A 22,794-nucleotide genomic window follows, 5' to 3' on the forward strand; every position below is an offset into this window, starting at 1 on the left:
CCAACCCAAGGCAACCCAAGGCAACCCAAGCCAAGCCAAGCCAAGCCAAGCCAACCCAACCCAACCCAGCTCAGCCCAACCCAACCCAACCCAATCCAACCCAGCCCAGCCCAACTCAATCAACCCAACCCAACCCAGCTCAGCCCAACCCAACCCAGCCCAGCCCAGCCCAGTCCAACTCACCCCAACCCAAGCCAACCCAATCCAACCCAGCCCAACCCAACCCAGCCCAGCCCAGCCCAGCCAAGCCCAGCCCAACCCAACCAACCCAACCCAACCCAACCCAAGCAACAACAAACAAATCAAGCACTGTTGGATGTGTCTGTAATCCTAGCAATGTGATTATCCTATAATGAATATTCAAAAAAGAAATGGAAATTAATATTTAACTTGGGCCAAGACTGTGTAAAGATTAGATTCATAATATTATTTTCACCAACTTAGGACCACAGACCATTAAGTTGGAATGGAGCTGGGAGGTTTCTATTGCTGCTGCCATAGGGTCTTTGCTTCTGTGTGTGTGTGTGTGTGTGTGTGTGTGTGTGTGTGTGTGTGTGTGTGAATGTGGAGACGCTGGTGGGAACAGGCTTATTATGTGCCACCAGTCTTATCACACCTGACACACAATTATGGTGTGGTATGTACTCCTTGATTATGATAAATGACTCCGTTGCTGGCTTATGCAGCCACACCTTTGATCATTACTTGAGTATATTTCCTGCATATATATCTATATCTATATCTATATCTATATCTATATCTATATCTATATATATTTCTCACTCTACAACAGTGTCAGCAGGCAGTAGCCCCATACAGCTTGTAAGTACCGACTCTTACTTTCATCAAGGCCCTGTTTGCACGGCACTGAAAATGCCCAACAGATCTGTAACGGAAAAGAAGTGCTCTTTGGTGGCAGGGTGATTGAATTGACAGCTTTTTGTATGTGTATGTGTGAACATTTTGGCAGCACCAATTAAAAAACAATATTGACACAAATTAAATCCCAAAATACAATTGTTTAAGCAACTAAACTTTTAGGGATTTATCCTAAAGAAGTCCTAAATGAGAGACACTGAGAACCCAAGGGGGAGCGTCTTGTAAGGCAGATGACTGTCCTAGAGTGCCCCCTGTAGGTAGGATTGTTTATGTCATCCCCTAGTCTTCCTCTATCCCAGAGATGGATATTACTCCCATTAGATGGCAGAACCTGCAAAAAGCTTGCTTGTCCTGGCTGGGCCCTGCTCTTGGTCCTTTCCCTTTCCCTGCTTTCTAGGATACAGAACAGATGCCAGTTTGACCCCAGATTGTGACTCCTTGGATGCCTCCAGGTTACCCAGAAATAGTAGATTGTGTGTGTGTGTGTGTGTGTGTGTATGTGTGTGTGTGTGTGTGTGTGTGTGTGTGTAGGGGGTCCTGTCTTCTCACCCGGTTCCTTTTGTCCCTTCAATGTGATGAGTACTGCAGCCTCTTGTCTGCAATGTGAATGCCAAAACTCTGAAAATTAAACATTTTCCTCCCCATAGTTCTGCAGTCTCCTCTGTGTGTGGCCCAGTCTGACCCAAGCTGGTGTGGCATGGATTGCAGGGCTTATGCATACCTGTCTTTGCAGCACGGGCAGTGTCAGTGTTTCTGTCTGTGCATGTGCTCTACACTCTGCTCAGATCATCCAGGGACTATACAGGGCAGGCACCATTTCATTTAGAAAAATCAGAATATTTGAAACTTTGAAGCCTATCTATTCCCAATTGATATATATATACATATATATTACATACTATATATGTGTAATGTTACATATATGTATATAAATCATATCTGTGTGTAACACACATATGTATGTAACATATATGTGTATAATGCATATATGTATATAATATATATAACACACACACATACACACACACACACACACACACACGGGCTGCAGAGATGGCTTAGTGGTTAAGAGCACTGGCTGCCCTTCTAGAGGAACTAGTCTTAGTTCCCAGCACCCACATGGTAGTTCACAACCATGTATAACTCCAGTTCTGGGAGATCCATTGCCCTTTCTGCAGGCACTGCATACACATGGTGCCCAGACATACATGAAGGCAGAACACATGTCAGTTCTTTCCTTTATGTGGGTCCTGGGATTGAACATCAGGGTTGGTGTAAGCACCTTTACTCATGGAGCTGTGTTACCATTTAAAACCTTCAGGCGTCGTTAACTTACAGTGAAGTGCACAGCACAGAGTGCAAGAGATCTGAACACACATTAGAATTGTGGGCTTCATATACCTTCTAGCTCCTGGAATCTGCACAGAGCTCCCGAGACTTGCCACCAGCATGACCCTTTCTGATTATAAATTAGTGTCGGCTTTTCTGGAATTGCCTGTATTTAAAGTCCTTCAGTGTGTGCTTTTTTTTTTTTTTTAAGCTAAGTGAATATTTCCGAGATCCATCCAACCCGCTGCCTGCATCCAACTTCATTTTATATACATAATTTTTTTTAATTTGGAATTTGATTGTTTTTAATTGGTTTGTGTTCGTGAGGCTTCCCCTTGTCTGGCTTCCTAAGGTGGACATCCAGTTGTAGGTTCAGATCTCTCACTGGGGACATTGCTCTGCCAGCCCTACATGAGCTACTCCCTTGGTAGCTGGCAGTACCAATGTCCAGTTTGAGGCTAGAGCAAGGATGGCTGCTGTGCGCTTTTTGTAGGGGCGTGCAGGGTCCACAGAACAACACCACAGGATTCCTCAGAGTCACAGAACTCCATTGGAGTCCTCCAGGTAGAACTGGGCATTTTCTTTGCTGGAAGCAAAACTCAGGAAAAATCCCGACTTGCCAGATGCTGCCCTGAATAGACAGACCAGACCTCACCTGCTCTTAGTCACTGTCAGCTGACTGGTGACACCTAGTGCCTTAAGATGAAGTGTGATCCAGTCACCTCTCCCCACTCAGGTTTAGAGGTGGATTTCAGACCTGCTTCCTTGTGTCCATTTCCTAGGCAGCTAATGAATAAATTCGTTACTCTTGCAAGCCTGCAGTTCAGTGACTGGCCTGCTTGCTGTGCAGCTGGCAAAATGGGCTTGGCTCCGAACAGGAAGATTCTGTTGCCATTCTCAAGGACTATTGAGGCTGTCTGCTTCTTCTTATCTCAGTTCTGATAGTCTTCTGTTTTGCAAGGAATCCTTTATTACAGAAAGTGTTTGTGCAGTTGTTAATTAGTCTGTGCTGAAAGAGACATTCCCCCCTTAATCAGTATGGTGATATTTTGTGAGGAACTTGTTTTCCTTTCTTTGTGTTTGCTATGTAGACCAAGCTGGCCTCATACTTAGGGCACTTCTCTTGCATTGAGTGCATTTTTCCTTCTTTCTATTTATCTTGGATTTAGTTTTTTCTCCCTTGGTAGCTTTTAACAATGAAGTTGTAGATCCTCACTAATATTTTAAAAAAGCCTTTTGTACCTCAGGATGTTCAAATAGGTTTTCATTAACACATAAAAATATTTTTCTAATTTTCCTTCAGATGTCTTTCTCCTACATTTTACTGAGAAACGAGTTATTTAATCCCCAAGCATTTGGAATGTTTTCAGATATATTTTTAACACTGACCTCTAGTTTAGCTTTTGGTTATAGAAGTCTTCTGTTTGGTTTTAGTCCTTCTAAATTTATTGGATGTTGATACACAGTGTGTAACACACACAGAGAGGCAAGTCCTACTTATTGTAGGGAGGATCCCCAATCAGATGACTGTGGCTAGTGATATTTCTGGTCCTCCTGTCCTCAGTGACGTATTTCTTGCAATTCTGTTTCATCTCTCCAACCACACTTCTGCTTCTCTGCCTGTTGCCTGTCACAATGCTGATTACCAACACTGAGCAGCAGGGCCCCCTTGGGTTCTACACTGGACAAGACCTTCACAACCACCTCTCCCCATTTCACAGATGAACAAACTAAGCAACAGAGAGGCAAAGGAAGTCAGCCCAGGCCACAGTTGTGAGTAGTTGACATTGGACTGTAAGCCAGTACAAGCCTCTCACTTGGGAGAAGGTCAGAGATGGGCCTGTTGTGGGACTGCTTCTGGGCTTGCCACACCTTCAGTTCACCCAAGCCTTCCCAGGTCTTAACTCTGGCCCCTGTGTTTTTTCTAGTCCCCGAAGTTGAGTGGCATGTACTTGTCTGTGTTGAGCATCTACTCTGTACCAAGTGTCTAGAGACCAAGATCAAATCCTGGCTCTCCCAGTGACCTTGGTCAAGGTACCTCCTGCCCTTATGCTTGGTGCTTATCTGTAAGTGGAGATTCTCTGTCTAACTTCCTGCCGTCCCTATTTCCTCTTCCTCTGACCAATCCCTTCATTTTCTCCACCTTTCCTGTTTCCCTCTTCCTCGAAGGCCACAACAGGGGCTCCCGGGTAAGCTTGCTGTCTCTCATTTGCTGATACCCCTCAGAAATTCTGGGGTGATGGGCTCCCTCTGTACCTGAGAAAGCAGATCTTTCCAGCTCTCTCTGTCTTCCTTCTTGAGAAACTTCTCTGTGGGAAAAGAGGGTAGGCTACAGGCCAGGTCTAGCACAACCCCCTGCCCCCAGACACCATCTGCTCCTGCCTGGTGGGATCCACAGATATATGGTAGGGCAGCCTCCAGTAGGAAGAACATGAGATGGATTGGCGGTGAGGGTCTAGAGACTGGACCCCTGGTACTGCCTGTGTCCAGTGGTTAGGCTGCTTGCCTTCTTTGGACCTTGCTTTCCATTGGTAAATGGAGGGTTTCTTTGAAGCCTGGCCTTTTGGGATATGCTGTGGTCCCTTCAGGTATAGAAAAGTCAGGCTGGGAAGGGACACTTGGTGGGACTGAAGGCCTTTTAGGAAGATTGGGAATTCTACCATGATGGGAGGCTTGCTTTGGGGATCCCTCTGCATTGGAAGGGCCCCCTACCCTGCCTGTTAATTTGGAAAAGGGGAGGCTGAGCTAAGTCAGATCCTGCCTGGTCTCAGGCTTGAGCACAAACTTTCTAGAATATCTTTGGAGCCCCCCCGCTTCTTCTTCCTGCCTGACCTTGTTGGCTGTTGACCTGTAGCTCCCAAAGCCTGACTAGATGTGGCTCATACTGCCTGCCTCCTATTGGAAACCCTTTAGAGTGGCCTTCCAGCCAGCTGGTCCTGTCACAACCAGCACCTTCTTGATTGGGCAAGATTTAAAGGATAGCACATGCACGTGAAAAGAGTGAATGAATGAAGCAAGCAGAAAGCCCAGGGTACGAGGTAAGGCAACCTCCATGACTCTGGCAATCAAAGTTACTTCTTTGAGCTGGGATTCTCATCTGCCTTGTGTGTCCAAGGGAAAGCAACTCGACAGTCAGTAGAGAGAGGTGTCAGGGCAGAGTGACAATCTCACAGGGTCTTGGCCAACTCCTGAACCAACAACAATGTGACTCTATCAGACTGTATCACAGAGGTCCTTTCCCCTTCATGGGAAGGTCTGTAGAATGGCCAGGGCTACTGAGGGCTTGTGGGGCATGGAGCTCAGAACTGCTGAGGGCTGGTTGGACTGTGGGAGTGTAGGGCTTCAGAGCTGTATGACCCATGTGTAACTATAGCCACAGGTAGAGGGTGGTCCCAGAGGCCCTTCACGGTCTCCTTCCATTGCCCGTCCCTTGATCCACCCTATGACAGCACATACCTTGAGAGAACAGGATGCCCATTACATATAGCAGGCTGCGGTGTGGGAAGACACCCGTCAGAAGCTCCGTCTCCAAGTGCTTGGCTACTGCCGGCCATGAATGCCGACAGAGGGCCAGTAACACATTGCTGGCTGCATCTTGATATATATCATCCAGTTCCTGAGCAGGGGAAGAAGGGTGGTGGTCAAGGGGGGTGGGACATATGGAACAGGGCGAGTGTGGGATGTACCAAGCCGGGCAGCTCCACGTGTATTGCCTTTACCAAGCCATCTTTTGGATAGAAGACAGGCTAAGGGAACCTGAGATGGGCTGTCTCCTGATGCTGGGCTTTCTAGAGCCCACAACACGAGTGCTGTCTTTGTTCCCCAGTCTTTACTCCCACTCTGCTCCTGCCTGGAGCTCCAATCCCTCTTGCTCTAGTCAAACCCATGTTTATTTGTAAGTCTGCTTTCAGGACATTCATAGGGCCTCTGGCTAATGTCACCTTTCCCGTGGAGCCCAGGCAGCTTAGGATGTCAATCACCCCTCCCCTCCCATTCTTTGTCACCATGAGTTTTGAGTAGAGGCCACATTTCCACCTTAAGACCTCAGTCTGGACAGCCAGTGTTTGTAAAACTCCACGGAAGAGTCCAGCCAAGCCCCTATCTACCTGCATGAGGGCCATTCCCAGGCAGCTAGGAGCCACAGCTCAGCTGTGCCTGCAGCTCAGTTAGGTGCCATACAATGCTCTTCTCAGCAAGTCTGCTGTGTTTTGCCAAACCTGCTCCCACCCACTCAGGGTGCTGTTGGGTGGGGTTGGAGAGAGGTGGATCCAGCAGGATATAGCTGCCTGCTCGAATCTGATGGTTTGGCAGCATCAGCCGGGGTAGATGTCTGAGGCCCCTCCCCCTCCTGCTCTCCCTTGTGATGCAGGAAATTGTCCTGTGAAATCAATATACCAATTACAGCTTATTATAGACACAGTTGTGAGGGCCTCTCGTTAACAGACTGGATTGAATCTGATTTTGCGACTTAAAAAAAAAACAAACAAAACCCCCCTAAGACTCCCCCAAAACATCACAGAAGTCCCTCATCTAAAACTATATTTAGGAGATTAAAAAGAGGGAGCAACAGTAATCATGTTCTGAAAGCCAGGAACTGAAGGACAAGGGAACTGAAAACCTAGGGCTATGCCAGCAGCAGGGAGCACTGAGATCTGCCCCTCTCATCACCATCCCCTGCATCTGGAGGGACTGGTAGCCTGGGTATGATGGTGGCAGTGAAAGGGCTGGGAGGACAAGCCATGCTGGGCAGAGCTCTGGATATGACAGGGAGGAAACCATACAACCTTCTACACAGTAAAACTGAGAAACAACTGACTGGAGAAAGGGAGAGGCTGGACATAGAGGACAACACCAGGTAAAACTCTTTATGGACAATACAGTACTCACTGTGGAAAGTGCAAGAACCTGAAAGCAGGGCATATAGAAAGCAGGACATGTTTGCAATCATCCTGCTGGGGAGGCAGCAAGGGTGGATCCCTACAATTGGCTGGTGAGGTGCCAGCCTTATGTACTCAGTGAGCTCCAAGTCCCAGTGAGGGACAATGTCTCAAGAAACAATGTCCTCCTGAGGAACGTCACTTGAGGGACCTGTGGCCTCCATGTGCACGGGCACATGGGCACCATGAATATGTACTCATGCTAAACAAATCGTGAAAATCGATTGATGCCACCGGAACAAGAAGAGGTGCCCTCCCTGAATGCTATTAACAGTGCATGCTGTGAGAACACACATCTTTTGTTTTATCCCTGGTTCCTTCCTCCTCGTGCATGGTAGAGCACAAAATCTAGAATTATCTTATATGTCCTAGCTTGCTTTCTGTTGCTATGATAAACATCATGACCAAAGCACTTGGAGAGGAAAGGGTTAATTTCACCTTGTAGGTTATAACCTGCCACATAGGATAGGCAGGAGCTTGAAGCAGAAACTGGAAGAATACTGCTTATTGGCTCTCTCCTAGTTCACAGTCAGCTATCTTATTTACATAGCTCAGGCCCAGCTGCCTAGGGAATGGGACTGCCCCAAGTGAGCTAGGCCCTTCTACATTAATTAGCAGTTGTGAAAATGCCCCACAGACAATCAGTCTGATAGAAGCAGCTCCTCGGTTGAGGTTCTCTGGATTCCCAGGTTAACAGCAGGGATGAACCATCACATTCCCCAAGGCAGGCTGCAGACACCCTTGTCTTTCTCTTCCGTTTTGTCTTGGGGCAGATCATAGAGACCTTCAGACCTGCCTTGTCCCATAGTGGGTCATCTGACCTTATTTCAGGGAGTTCCTGCCCTATGCCTTGGAGGGAGGAATGTTGCAAACAGCAGCAGGAAGCCCCTGAGCCCTTGAATGCTCCCCCAGACAGGTCATTTCCAGGAAATAGCCTGCACAGGTTAGGGTTCACACATTCCTTGACAGCTCAACCCAGAGAAGTCTCTGGGAATTGGGAGTACCTGGAGAGCGCAGGAATGCTTCCTTCCTTCCCCACACCTCTTTCTACGCACATGCTTTACAGCCTTCCCCTGAGTTCCCTTAGCTGCTTGAGATAATTAAGTGAAGACTGGGAGGTGGTTGTGGGAATCCTGGTCTGTGGTTGTTGTTCAGGGGAACAGGTATGACAGCTGGGATTGTGACAGTGTCTAAAGGGGGCAGGCGGCCTGGGGATTGAGCCCAGCCTTCAGAGATGGAGGCCACCAACAGGTAGAAAGTGTCAGAGCCTCCTTGGTTTGGGGGATGCCCTGCTGGTGGCTACAGCCTCAGAGCTGTTGGATGTTGGAGCCAAGCACACACCTCCTCCAAGGTCACAGGCTCCTGCAGCACCTGAGGTGGGAAAGTGAAGATAGATAAGATGTTGGTTTCCCCTAACACCTAGAGGGGGAATGAAAGAGAATGGCTCTGTGAACAAAATCGAGGTCTCCTGAAAATTAGAATTCTGAAGGGGTGACACGTTAGAAGCTGCTGCCTGTGTGTGACTGTGAATGAGAAGTGTCACAGTAACGGGGGTGGGGTGGATTTTATTCCAAAGAGGAAGAGAGAGGAGCAGCAGGACTCCCGAAAGAGGTGACAGAGAAAGACAAGCTGTGCAGGGAACAGAAATAAAACTAAGCCCCAGCCCTGGCTCCCCCGCACCCCTAGACTGAGGTGGGATGGGGTAAAGGCAAAGCCTCATTTACATGTGTTATAAAATTTGAAAAATAAAGATTCGGAGGGGTGCTGGAGGCTGGGGAGATGGCTATGACAGTTAAGACACATCCTGCTGCTCTCCCCGAGGACCCAAGCTCAGTTCCCAGAATTCATGTTGGCAGCTCACAGTCACCTACAGCTTTAGCTTTGCTTTAGGGACCCAAAACCCCTTTCTGGCCTCTTTGGGCACTTGCACACACACACACACACACACACACACACACACACACACACACACACACACACAGAGAGAGAGAGAGAGAGAGAGAGAGAGAGAGAGAGAAAGAGAGAGAGAGAGACATACACACAAGTCTTTAAAAATTACTAGTGTGCAGATCTGTACATGTGGGCACACCTGTGTGCATGTGGGGCTCAGGGGACAGTTTTGGGGAGCTGGCTTTTTATCTCACCTCTATGTAGGTGTCAGGAATACAACTCTAGGTTTGCACTGAGCCATCTCAGCAGTCCAGGTTTGTTTATTGTACTTAAAAAGAAAGCTTTTGTATTTTTCACACCCCACCTTGTCTAGTATTTACAAATTGTTCTTTCCTGTTCAGATTTCCATCTCTTGTTCCTTCCCCTCTTCCTCACCCTCTTTGTTCTTTTTTTGTTGTCTTTTATTTAAGCCCTCTTCTTCCTTTTCCCCTTTCCTGTCCCCTTTTTTCATTTTATGTGAGTACACTGCTGCTGTCTTCAGACACACCAGAAGAGGGCATCAGATCCCATTACAGATGGTTGTGAGCCAACATGTGGTTGCTGGGAATTGAGCTCAGGACCTCTGGAAGAGCAGCCAGTGCTCTTAACCGCTGAGCCATCTCTCCAGCCCTATTTCGTTCTCTTTTTTTCTTTTTTTTTTGGAGCTGGGGACTGAACCCAGGGCCTTGCGCTTGCTAGGCAAGTGCTCTACCACTGAGCTAAATCCCCAACCCTTTCGTTCTTTATATATATAATATATATTATATACATTTTATTGCTTACCTTAACCATTGTACCTTGACAGCTTACAATATCTCCATAATTTCTGCCATTTTCTTTTCTGCAGTTATCAGTGATGTAGCAGTTAGCTTTAATTGATCTTAATTATGTTTCTTTTTCTGCTCTGGTTTGGTGTTGCTGTTGTCATAGTAGCTTGTTTTCTCTTCTCGGAGTGGTGCTTGGGATTTAACCCAAAGAGAAAGGCTGGTAAGATTCCAGAATAAAGTCTCAAGAGGCAAATAGCCCAGTAGATGAGCAAACCACACAGCTCAGGAACATGAGAAACACAAAAAAGTAAAGCATTGTTACTTCACTGCTGCAAAAGGCCATGACTCTTCCACTACTAAATCAAAGATATGGGGAGGGTTGACATGTCAGTGTATTAACAAAAAGATACGATGTGACAGTAAAATATATTGAAACAAGTAGATAAAGAAGTAGAAAGCCATGGAAGAACATGGGCAGGAGAGCCAGCAACACTGAGGAGTTCAGTAAGAAAGCTGAATGTCGGAAAACAACCAATAAAACAAGTCAAACAGAAATGCTGGAAATGAAACGCTCAGTATATCAGAGAACGCTGGAAACAAAGGATCACCAATATGGGAGGAATTTAACATGAAGTTGAGATTTTTTTTTTCTTTCGAGACAGGGTTTCTCTGTGTAACGGAGCCCTGGCTGTCCTGGAATTCACCCTACAGACCAGGCTGGCCTTAAACTCACAAGATCTGGCAGTCTCTGCCTCCTAGTGCTGTAATTAAAGGCATGTGCCAGTCGAAGACATCTTATATTCAGAGACCAATTAAAGAACAAATAAACATGGTCATAAGTTGTAGGAATTCTGAGGGCTAACTACAAAACCAAATATGAGAACCAATGAGTAGGAAAAGGGGCTAGAAGTGTAGTGGAAAACCCCCCAAAGGAAGGGAAAGAGAGGGCATCTAAGAAACAAGAGCAATTTAGAACCCCAAACAGACATGCCTAGGCAAGAGTCACTCAGTGCAGTCACAGTTAAAAAGCCAGGACTACCGAACAAAGACACAGGGCTGAATATTCAAGAAGAAAATGCTGACTTAAAGTTCAGCTGATCAGAGTGATACCAGACTTCTCAGGGAAGATGCTTCAAACCCTCTTTGAGCTCCAAGAGTAAAGAATTGACAACCCAGAAGCCATATTTACCAACCTTCTCTTAAAAATTAATGGAGGAATAAAGACTACAGAAATGGAGAAAGAAAGCTGCAGAGTTTTCTCCAAAACAAGTTCCACTGATAGTTTACAGAACAAGCCAGCATGTACGTGAAAGTCTGAAATCAAAGCATTGCACCTTATCAGATCACGATAGAACAAAACTAGAAAGTAAATAACAAGAGAAACTACATGAACTATACAAGTATACACTGGTTAAATGGTACACTCTAGATGTGAGTTGCTGAAGAAATTAAAAAAAAATCCTAAAAAATCAAAGGAAAATGAAAACAGCTTCCTAGGAATGCAACAAAGGTGGCTCTAAAATGAGAGTTCACGGGCAGGTGCTTATCTTAACAGCAGCAGCAGCAGCAGCAGCAACAACCACTACTACCAGAAAGAGAAAAAACACAAATAAAAAGGGCAACAATGTATCTCAAACTCTTAGAGAACAAGAGTAAGCTACCAGATGGGATGGATGTGCTAAAGATGAGGAGGAAGCAAGTGACACAGAGACTAGAAAGACAACAGAAAGCCACTGTGAACGGAGGAGCTGGTTTTCTAAAAAGATACATTATTGCAAACCCTTTGTAGGGAGCACCTGGAATGTTAAACGCGCAGTGCTGTTCCTTCAAGGGAAAGCATGGAAAACGTTGTAGTCAGCTCAGACGTCTGGGGTAGATATGCTTTCTAGTCTGGTGACCTCTGTACAATCTGTGTGGCAGGAGACTTTCTGGCACCAGCCCCCTCCCCCCCCCCCCAGACCCATCTCGTCGGTTTGCATTTGTGAGTTAATCTGTAGACCCTGTCTTTTTCCGCAAGGTGTCAGAGGTACTTTAACAAAGACTTTCAATGTAGTCAGATCTGTCTTGGATTTAGCTTACTTTGTTCCTCAAAGAGATTTAGGTAGCTTTGTTGATAATGTGGGATTTTAGTTGATCAGCACAAAAATAGCTGTTTTTTTTAAATTAACCAGATTGTGCTGTGTTTTAATAACCCTAAAATAAACCACCTGGGGGTCAGACTCCCGAAGTTTGAACAAACACCAGATACTGAGTCCCACTGAGCTGAAGCCTCCCACAGCTTATTACTCTGCTGCCATGAAGGTTGCAGAGACACCTGCAACTCTTAGCAAACAAACCAAGAGCTGGAGAGACGAAACAATTAAAAAGTTGGAGATGAGGTGGGGGCAGCGGGACATTATCACCAATACCAATGAAACTCAGACAACCGTTAGGGACTACTTTAGAAGACATGGTTAAATTCCTAGAAACACATGGCCTGACCAAATTAAATCACGTTGCCAGAAACAACTTCAACAGGTGTAGAATGAGTAGTACGGACGAGACAGTAGTGAGGAGCCTCCCAACAAAGGAATCTCAGATCTGGGTGAGCCTTTAAAGAATTAGCATCAGGACTCCTCAGATCATCTCATACCAAGGAGAGATACATACAAGGAGAGATAACACTACAAAGCCAGTGTTATCCTGAGGTCCAAGTTGGTTACCTTTCACATTGCTGGGACACATGAGGAAGATGACTAACTCAGTGGAAAGTTAGCTCTGGTTCAGTTTGAGAGGGAATGGTCCTCATGGTGGGGAAAGCATGACAGAACTTGTGGGTGGATTCCTTACATCTTGGTGTGTTAGAAAGCAGAGAGAACTTGAGATAGTGTAGGTCAAGTCTATAATTTTCAAGGCCTGCTTTTCAGTGGCCCCTTTTCTATAACAAAGCCCCACCTGGTTAAGGTCTCACAACTTCCTAAAACAGAACCATCGTAGAGGGGCCAAGTGTTCAAACACATGAACCAGTGAGGGACATATCACACTTAAACCAAAACAATAGCTAAATCATATAAAGGTATGAACACACACACACACACACACACACACACACACACACACACACACACACACGGAGAAAGAGAGAGAGAGAGAGAGGCAGAGACAAAGATACACAGAGGAAAACAGAGACAGAGACAAAGACAGAGACAGAGAGACAGAGAGACAAAATTCCCAAATGTACGTAGAAAAATTTTCAATAAAATACTATCAGACACAAATTCAAGAACACATTAATACCATTGTGGTGGTTTGAATGAGAATGGCCTCCATATTTTTATATATTTGAATGCTTGGTTCTTAGTGGGCTGTTGGTATATTGGCTGGTTTTGTGTGTCAACTTGACACAAGGAGTTATCACTGAGAAAGGAGCCTCAGTTAAGGAAAATGCCTCTGTGAGACCCAGCTGTAAGGCAATTTCTCAACTGGTGATCAAGGTGGGAGGGCCCAGCCCATTGTGGGTGGGGTCATCCCTGGGCTGGTGGTCCTGGGTTGTATAAGAGAGCAAGCTGAGCAAGCCAGGGGAAGCAAGACAGTAAGTAACATCCCTCCATGGCCTCTGCATCAGCTCCTGCCTCCAAGTTCCTGCCTTGTGTGAGTTCCTGTCCTGACTTCCTTTGGTGATGAACAGCAATGTGAAAGTGTAAGCTGAGTAAACCCTTTCCTCCCCAATTTGCTTCTTGGTCATGATGTTTGTGCAGGAATAGAAACCCTGACTAAGACAGGAAGGATGAGAAGTGTGCCTTTGTTGGATGAGGTGTGTTCTTGTTGGTAAGGGTGTTTTGTTGGCGATGGGCTTTGAGATTTCAAAAGTCAACAGCTCTCTCTCTCTCTCTCTCTCTCTCTCTCTCTCTCTCTCTCTCTCTCTCTCTCTCTTCCTGCCACAATGCTCCCTGCCATGATGACAATGGACTGACCCTCAGAAACTGTAAGCCTCTCAATTAAATGCTTTCTTTTATAAGAATTTCCTTGGCCATGGTGTTTCTTCACAGCAACAGTGACTAAGACAGAAGTTGGAACCAGGGAGTAGAGTATTACTGACAGGCCTGACCATGCTGTTGTTTGGAGGAAAATGGAAGATTTTGGGACTTTGGACTGGAAAAGTGGATGAACATATTAAGTGGAGCTTACAGGGCTATAGCAGGAACATGGGAGACAGTGATATTTTGGCAAAGAATGAGGCTGCTTTTCGCCCTTGTCCTTAATGGAAGAGTTCTGGGGTTAATGCCACTGGCAGAGGAGATTTCAAGGCGTTAGTATTGACTGCATCCTGTGTGTCCTGTATGGCTATTAGTGCCCACTTTCATGCAGATCTACAATGAAAAAGAGCAAACAGTGTAACGAGAAATAGAAAAAGTACAACTTGAGGAGAAAAGGGGCTAAGGAAAGGTAATGACATACTGGGCTGAAGGAGATAAAAAGTATAAAGGAAAGTCTGATGCTACATGGAATAAAAAGAGTGCTAACCTTAGGGCAAGGTCCCACCTAGCTGACCTTTCAGTTTGTGAGAAGGAATTAAAGGAAAGCTTAAGTAGCAAATGAAACCACCATAGAAGGAAAGCTGATACAATGTAACTCGAGGCTCTCAGGTTCCAGCCCCAGCAAGCAGGAGAACTCTGTAACTTTGGCCATGTGGTTCTGGTTTTAGTGTGAAGAATATGGGAAAGGGGCTGTGGAATTTTCCTCTCCAGTTATGGAAAGGAGGGGAAGCCAGGCCTGTGTCAGGGAAGTCTTTGCATGGACACCTGCAGAGGCCATTGTGTGAAGCTTTGAAGGCGAAGCCTGGGTTGTGTTGGAGACCTCAAGATGTTGGAGATGCCGGAACTATGGGGATACTTGCCAAGGAGAGCTGCTGTCTGGGCCTGGAACCTGCCCAATAGAGAGAACTGTGTTGCAGGCAACAAAGGTCGAATGGATTGGAGTTCTGAAGAGCCCTTTGACATTGGACATGGAGATGCAGAGTGGCATTTGCCCAGCTGGGTTTTGGATTTGCTTTGGCCCAGGATCTCCTCACTACGCTCCCTTTTCTCCCGTTTTGGAACTTAATATAGATTCTGTGACATTATATGCTTGAAGTATGTGATCTGCTTTACAGAGAGTTCTAAGAGATTCCCTTGGGTCTCAGAAGAGACTTTGGACTTTAAACAGTGTTGAGACTGTAATAGATGATGGTGACTTTTGAAGCTGGTCTGAACGAATTTTGCATTATGATGTGACTATAAGCTTACGAGGGCCCTGGAATGGAGTGTGGTGGTTTGGATGAGATTAGCTCCCGTAGGTTCATATATTTGCATGCTCGGTTCCCAGCTGGGAAGGATTAGGAGAGGTGTCTTTGTTGGAAGAGGTACATTGCAGGGAATGGGCTCTGAGGTTTCAAAAGCCCATTCCAGGGTCAGTCTCTCTCTCTCTCTCTCTCTCTCTCTCTCTCTCTCTCTCTCTCTCTCTTCTCTCTCTCTGTCTGTCTGCTGTCTATGGATCAGGATGCAAAGCACTCAGGTGCTTCTCCAGAACCATGCCTGCCTTTCTGTCACCATGTTTTCTGTCACGATGGTAACAGACTAGTCCTCTGAACCTGTAAGTAATCCCCCAAATAAATGCTTTCTTTTATAGCAGTTGCCTTGGTCATGGCATCTCTTCACAGAGATAGAACAGTAACCAAGAAAAATCATACACCAAAATCAAGTTGGCTTCATTTCAAGGATAGTCTAATATATGGAAATTAATAAAGTGTCCATAGGATAGAAATAGAATGAGGGATGGAAATCACATGACCATATCATATGATCATATGAGTAGACGCCGAAAAGGCAACTGATAACATTCACATCTCATAATAAAAACTCTGAAGAAGCCAGGACTAAAAGGAGTGTACCTCAACACAATACAGGCCATACATTCAAATACCTCAACACAATACAGGCCATACATTCAAATACCTCAACACAACACAGGCCATACATTCAGATCTACATTGAGCGCTCGATAAATGAAGGCAGCTGAGGGCATTTCCCCTAAGATCAAGAAGGAGACAAACATGTCTACTCTTTACCCTTGTATCTGGTATAGAGTTTGAATTTCTCGTGAACGTACAAAGATACAGAAACAAATGACATGAGAAGAACTCAAATTACTTCCGTCCCATTTGCAGATGACGTGATTCTTTCTATACCAGTGCTTCTCAACATTCAGGATACAGTGACCCTTTAATATGGTTCCTCGTGCTATGGTGACCACCCCCAACCATAAAACTGTTTCATTGCTATTTCATAACTGTGATTTTCCTACTGTTATGAATTGTAATGTAAACATCTGATATGTGATCTCTGTGAGAAAGGGTTGTTCGACCCCCAACAGGGTTGTGACTCACAGGTTGGGAACCATTGCTCTACTAAAACCCCAAAAGACACCACTAGAGAACTCTTAGATCTGGCAAACACTTAGCAAAGTAGCAGGACACAAAAATGAACATGCGAAACTCAGCGGTTTTCTATATCTCAGTAATGCTCCTATATTGATAATACACATGCTAAGAAAGAAAGCAAGAAAATAAATCCAATTTACAATAGCGTCGAAAGCAGCAATGGAGACATAAACGCAACAAAGGAAGTGAGAGACTTGTAGCATCAGCACTTTAAAACACTGCCCAAGGGATTTAAAGAAAGCACCAGAAGACAGACCTTTCACTGTTAATGGATTGACGGGATAAATAATATGAAACTGGCTACCTTACCAAAAGCAGCCTACAGATTCAATATGGCCCCATCAAAATGTAATGATGTTCTTCGTAGAAAGAGAAAAAAATTTAAATTAATATGGAATCTCAGAAGATGCTGGATACCAAAAAACTCTAAGCAGTGAGAGTCATGGCAGAGGTATTGACACTACACCACAGTAACAGAGCCAGCGTGGTGCTGATGCAAAACCAGACAAACCAACCAATGGGATAGAGTAGAGACTCCTGAAATGAACACACTATAGCCTCTTGATTTACAGCAAATGTGCCAAAAATATTTATGTTGCAGGGAAGAATGGCTTTTAAAAAATGGTGTTGGAAAAAAAGTCAGATCATCCCCACGTGGACGTCTTAAACTAGATCACTATCTCTCACAACAGATAAAATTCAATTTATGATGGATCAAAGACTTTCACGTAAGACTTGACAACTTGAAACTAATCAGCTCTCATCTCAAAGGGGATAGAAGATAGTTTATTTTGGAGCCGAGTATGAGTGACCGTAATCTAGAACACAGATTTAGTCTTCTCTAAATTCCATGTCCCAGGCAGGTGGCATTTCTTATGGACTTTTCATAGTGACAGAACAAAAGAAAGCCAGAGTGGAGGTATTTTCCAACTAGAGCAGGGAGGAGGGCTAAAGCCAGATGGGCCTCTACTTTAGGCCTTAGCTGCTGATAACATCTTATCCCTTTGGTTGGTGGGAAACTAGGGTTTTGATAAATTAATGCATTCTAAAGGGTTTTTTAAAAATATGCTAGAATATTATGTCTCTTAGTGATGGAGTATTTGTTCTCATGCAGAGGAGGGCAAGGAGTGGCTGTTTTAGTAGGCTAAAGATAGCCCACGATAAACTGCAATTAAGCTCTGGGTTTGCACCGTTCTGCCCTCTCCACATGGCTGAAGTCAGTTAATCAGCCTTTGCGGACACAGATTCCTTCCAGGAATTCTCGTTCACATAGGCACAGGCCAGGACTTTCTGAAAGGGACTCTAATAGCTCAGGAAACAATTGCAAGAATTGACAAATGGGATTGCATGAAATTAAGAAGCTTTGGCACAGCAAAAGAAACAATTATCAGGGTGAAAGGTCAGCCCACAGGATAGGGTGGAAATCGTTGGTAGCTATTCATCTGACAGGGGATTAATATCGGGAGCATTTAAGGAGCTAAGAAAATTAAACACCAAAAGACAATCATCCAATAATGAATGGAGCAGGCAGTTCTCAAAAGAAGCAGTACAAACGGTCAATAAGCGTCTGAAAAAAAGTTCAACATCCTTAGTCCTCTGGGAAAGCCAAGTCAGAACTACATCGAGATTCCCTATCATCCTACAGAGAATGGCTGTGTTATAGTTTGGTTTCATGCTGCTGTGGTGAAACACTCATCGACTGAAATCAATTTAGCGTAGAAATGGGTTTATTTGACTTGTGGGGGAAGTCAGGGCAGGAACTCGAGCAGGAACTGAAGCAGAAATCAGGCAGGAACACTTGGTTTAAGCCTTGCTATCTTTCTGCCTAGGGATGGTACTGCCCATAGTGGGCTGGGCCTTCCTACATCAATTAGCAGTAAAGATACACACTCAGGGTAATCCGGAGGAATTTTCTTTTCCCAGTTGAATCTAGCTCATGACAAGTTAACAATAAAACCTATGTAGCACAGGGCGCCATTGAGAAGATGAACAAGTCCTGGTGAGGATGGTGGTAGGGGGTGAGATTTATGTATGGCCGTTCCTCGAAGAACTAAAAGAAGATGTGTCACATGATCCACCTTTACCACTCCTGGGTCTTAAGTCAACCTACCACAGAGACATGTGCATATCCATGTTTACATGGCCCTGTTTGCAACAGTCAAGGTATGGACTTAGCCTCGTTCTCCGTCAGAAGATGAATGGATAAAGAAGACGCAGTAGAAACACACAGTGCAGTTTTATTCAGACATACAAAGGATGTATGTCTGATTCCATTTCTGCAGGAAAATAGATGTAACAGGAGATCAAGTGAAATAAGCCAGATGGGGAAAGATGGATGTCCTTGTCTTGTCTTATACCTGGAATCTAGATTAAACAATACGTTAAAAAAAATGAAAATGGACGGGAGACTGCTTGCGAGAGGAAGATGATTAGCGGTAGTTGTGCGGGAAGGAAGAACAAGACTGGATAAAAGCAGCATGCACGATGCGCGTGTTTCTAGGTGTCACAGCAAAACCCGTTCTTCTGTACAGTGAGTCGATCCTAATAAAACCAGAACTGTTTTCTCCCAAAAGTTCCAGATGCAGCACTTACAATGCTTGCTGGAAGATTTGGAATGTTGTGAACTTTTAGTCCAGAGAGATGGGATAGGAGTCGAGAAGCTTGGAGAGAGAGAGAGTTCTGCGTATCAGCATTGGCGCAGAGCAGAGGGATGCTGTCACTAGCACAGGGCGCTCAGCGGTTTTCCGGAATCAGAGGATTCTGCTGCCAGACCGAGGGCACGTGGCCACGACCGTGGCGCCGTGATTAGACTCAGGGTGGAAGTCTAGAGCATGCAGGGCAAAGCCATGTTGGGCTCTTGGAGGGAAAAAGGGGACATATGATTAATCTGGGCTCAGATGGCTTTGATTTTAACAGTTACACTGAAGGCACCAAGACTAGGGGGCAGTGATCTTATTTTAGTCCACGTTGCAAGAGAATGGAGAGTTTCCTAGAAGCTGAGAACTCAAAATTGGACCTTTCAACTCAAAATTGGACCTTTCAACTCAAAATTGGACCTTGGTGAAGACGCCTCCAGGGAATGTGTGTGTCCTGGACTTTGGACTGTCCGAAGATGATCTCTGCTCCGACAGTGTGAGCCACTGCCAAAAGCCCTGTGGTGCAGAGGTGGGGACACATCTGGACGTGTTCAGAGGCAGAAAATGCGGAGCAGCCCTGGCCCCCTTGCCACATCCACACTCAGCTTGCCAAACCTCAGCCTCATGTCAGAAAGCCTCAGGCGGTCCCTGTCCACTCCAGGGAGATGATGCCCCGGGATGATCGGTAGCACTCACCTCTAGGTGCGGTCCCTGTCCTGGGGCATTGCTGAAATAAGCCTGCAGCTGCACCAGTGCGTGCAGCTCTGTTGTTGGCTTGCTGGTTTTCTTTCAGTTTCTTGAGACAAGACCTTACTCTGTAGCTCAGGCTGGCCTGGAACACACTGTGTGGTCCAGGTTGGCCTCAGATTCATGGTGGTTCTTCTGCCTCAGCTTATGTGCTAGTATGACAGACATTCACTGTTAAGAATTGGCTTCTGAAGGGGTTGGGGATTTAGCTCAGTGGTAGAGCGTTTGCCTAGCAAGTGCAAGGCCCTGGGTTCAGTCCCCTGCTCCGGAAAAAAAAAAAAAAAAGAATTGGCTTCTGCTGTGTAGTTCCTTAACGAAGCCAGCATACTTCACAATGATGGGGAAAAAAACTTGAAAAAAGGAATTAGGTAAACACAGTCTTTGCTCTCTTTTTCCTCTGTAGTCTACATCAAGGCTGTTCAGACTCCCCTGAAAACCAGGCAGCTCATCAAGTCCACTCTCTACCCTGTGGACTGGCAAAGTCCTCTAACTATGGGAGCCCCCATCCTCTTTCTGGCATAAGACCCTCTTGGTGGGGTGGGCACACCTCTTCCTGTAATAATATCCACCTGGTAAGCTGGCTGATGTCAGGACTGTACAAAATACCCAGCAAGCCAAAGTTCTTCCCATCCTGATGGGTGTGAGCATTGTATAGCGGTTAGATTTTAACTCTGCAACCACGGGCCCTGTCCCACCCATGTCATCATTTGGTGGCCTGGGGACCATCTCCATCTAATTACCTACCATACTCAGAGTCTCTTAGAACCTCTGGCTCCCTCCTGCCCTTGTGTTGGATGGCTTCCCCTGGATGGCATTGTGCTGGGCCACCGTTAGGAAGTGGCAGTGAGTATGTTATTACAAACCTTCTCCTTGTGACATGAACCTTCTGTGTGATATGGACAGAGAAATCAGCCTTGTCTCACTTGTAGAAGGCTGTAGCTTGGACTGTGGTACATCTTGGTGACAGTCACTCTTTTTTTGAAAACCATTCGTGCTGTGTATACAGAGTAGTTCAACACGGGGCTCCCCAGGGTCAGTGGATCTGGAGAAAACCACCTGTTTCAGGCCCCTGGAATGCCCTACAGAATGTTAGGGAACCATTGATATTTCTGGTTCATGCCTAGTTTGGTGGGCTGGGGCAGCTGAGTCCCGAGGCTTTATGTCTCCATCAAGCAGGTACCCAAGAGGCAGGAGCTGAAGCTGGGTTGGGGTCTGAGAGTGGGTGAAGCTGGCAATAGTTCTTCCAGATGCTGGTGTGTGGGCATCGGGGAAGAGATGGCCAGGAGGAGACATCCTGAGAAAGAGTAGGGCTGAAGCCAGATAGTTGATTTTTGTATATGGGTCTAGCAAGGTCTCACATGAGATGGTTCTGCTGAAGAGGTCATTTCAAGGCCAAGGACATACAGAAAACAGGCGGATGGGAGAGCTCAGAGATACCATACACGCATGGCTTGAACCCCCAGGCGATTGGCTGACTGAAGGGCTTTTGGAAGCCCTCAAGGAACCAGCCTGTGTGCTGGGGGTGGGGCGGTGGCCTACCGTGGACTTGGTCATGTGCTCCAGGGCCAGCTGCATGAAGCACTTTTGCCAGGTCTCCTCCAGGACATTGAGGGTTCCAATGACCGTCACCAGGACCTCGAACAGCCGCAGTCTGTGTCGGCAGGAGATCTGTGGAGGACAGAGGCTAGGTTGAAACCATGGTGTCTGACAGTGACGGGTGAATATGAAAGGAGGCCGGAGGGAGGCACACATTCACTTGGCAATTCTTAGGGGACACTTGCCAGTGCTAAGCTTGAACCTGGCCTACAGACTTGAGGAGGAAGAAGAGCTCGTCTGTCCTCAGGGAACTGCTGTGGACTTAAAAACTCCCCCTTCAAAGTGAGGTCCTCTCTTCATCAACACTTGGGCAGGTTTTTCTCATCCGTGCACTCATGCATTCAAGTATTCATAAATGAATGCTTCCATCTCCATGTGTACTCAGTACCCACACTTCCTTCCTTCCCTCCCTGTATCAATCCACCTCTCCGTCAGTCACTGTAGCCATCTGCCCACCAATCTCCCCACCCAACCCTATATCCACTATATCCACCCATCCACCCATCAATCCATCATCCACCCATTTGCCCAACTCCTATCCACCCACGTGTTCACCCACCAGTTTCTACCATTTACTGGTTCTGTGACCTTAGGCAAATCTTCCTCTTCCCCAAGCCATACATAGTTCCTCATCTGTGAGAGTCAAAGCCTCTACCTCATGAGTGTGCTCCGAGTGTGGTGAGATTAAGTCGGCACATTTCCCTTCCTCCCTCCTTAGCCTATTGGCATGGAAGGACATTGAAATTTTGCCAGAATGATGGAACTTCCCTATGTAAGATTCAGGGTTTGAGTCACGTGTGGAATCCAGTGCTCCCCTATCCTCCCCATGCCCCAGGGGCCTTAGCAACACCACCTCTGGGTTGTCTTTGAAGTAGTCATGGATGGTTTCCATCACCAGGTTGGGGCACCTCTGAGCCATCCTCTTTATCTTCTTGGTGAGGTACTTGGTTTGGAGAAGGTCTGAGGTGCCTATGTCTCGGAGCATCTTGAAGCAGATGGCTAAAGATGATAAGAAGGATGTGAGGATGACAGGCCTTTGGGAGGTCATATTGTGGCAGAGGGTTGGGTGGGGAAGGAGGGGCAGGCATATAGTGAGAGTGAGAGTCAGACACACTGGGTGAGAGTCGTCTGGTAGTCTTGCTTTCTAAGTGGTCCTTCATGGGGCTTAAGGTGGGACACATTCTCATCTGCATATTCTAAGGTGGGACACATTCTCATCTGCATATTCTTCTCTTATTGATATTTCCCTCTGTCCACCCACCCACCCATCAATTCCTCCTGATTCCTATATATCCAGCGATCTATCTCTTCATCTCATGCCTGTTCATTTCATACTTCTTTAACCACCCATTTACCCAGGTACTCCAAAATCCACCCACTCCTACACCCAGCTAACTACTACCTATTAATACATATTTCGATCCATTTAGCCATTATATTCACCCATATCATCATAAATCCACTCAAAAATCATCTCTTTATCCTTCCATACACAAATTCCTTGATTTTTTCAACTG

At 45.9% G+C, this 22,794-nt stretch overlaps 1 protein-coding gene across 5 annotated transcripts in view; it reads right to left on the reverse strand.

Annotated features, from left to right (window-relative positions):
• The window catches only part of Mroh5 (maestro heat-like repeat family member 5), a 67,137-nt gene that overhangs the window by 35,239 nt on the left and 9,104 nt on the right, over positions 1-22,794 (reverse strand). For all 5 annotated transcript variants that reach the window (NM_001432528.1, NM_001432527.1, NM_001432526.1 and 2 more), the window contains 4 exon segments: positions 4,465-4,517; positions 5,665-5,824; positions 21,221-21,349; positions 22,131-22,276. In NM_001432528.1, the coding sequence (NP_001419457.1) occupies positions 4,465-4,517; positions 5,665-5,824; positions 21,221-21,349; positions 22,131-22,276 (488 nt within the window).

The sequence above is a fragment of the Rattus norvegicus genome, chromosome 7, assembly GCF_021556685.1.
Source record: "Rattus norvegicus strain SHRSP/BbbUtx chromosome 7, alternate assembly SHRSP_T2T, whole genome shotgun sequence".
NCBI lineage: Eukaryota > Metazoa > Chordata > Mammalia > Rodentia > Muridae > Rattus > Rattus norvegicus.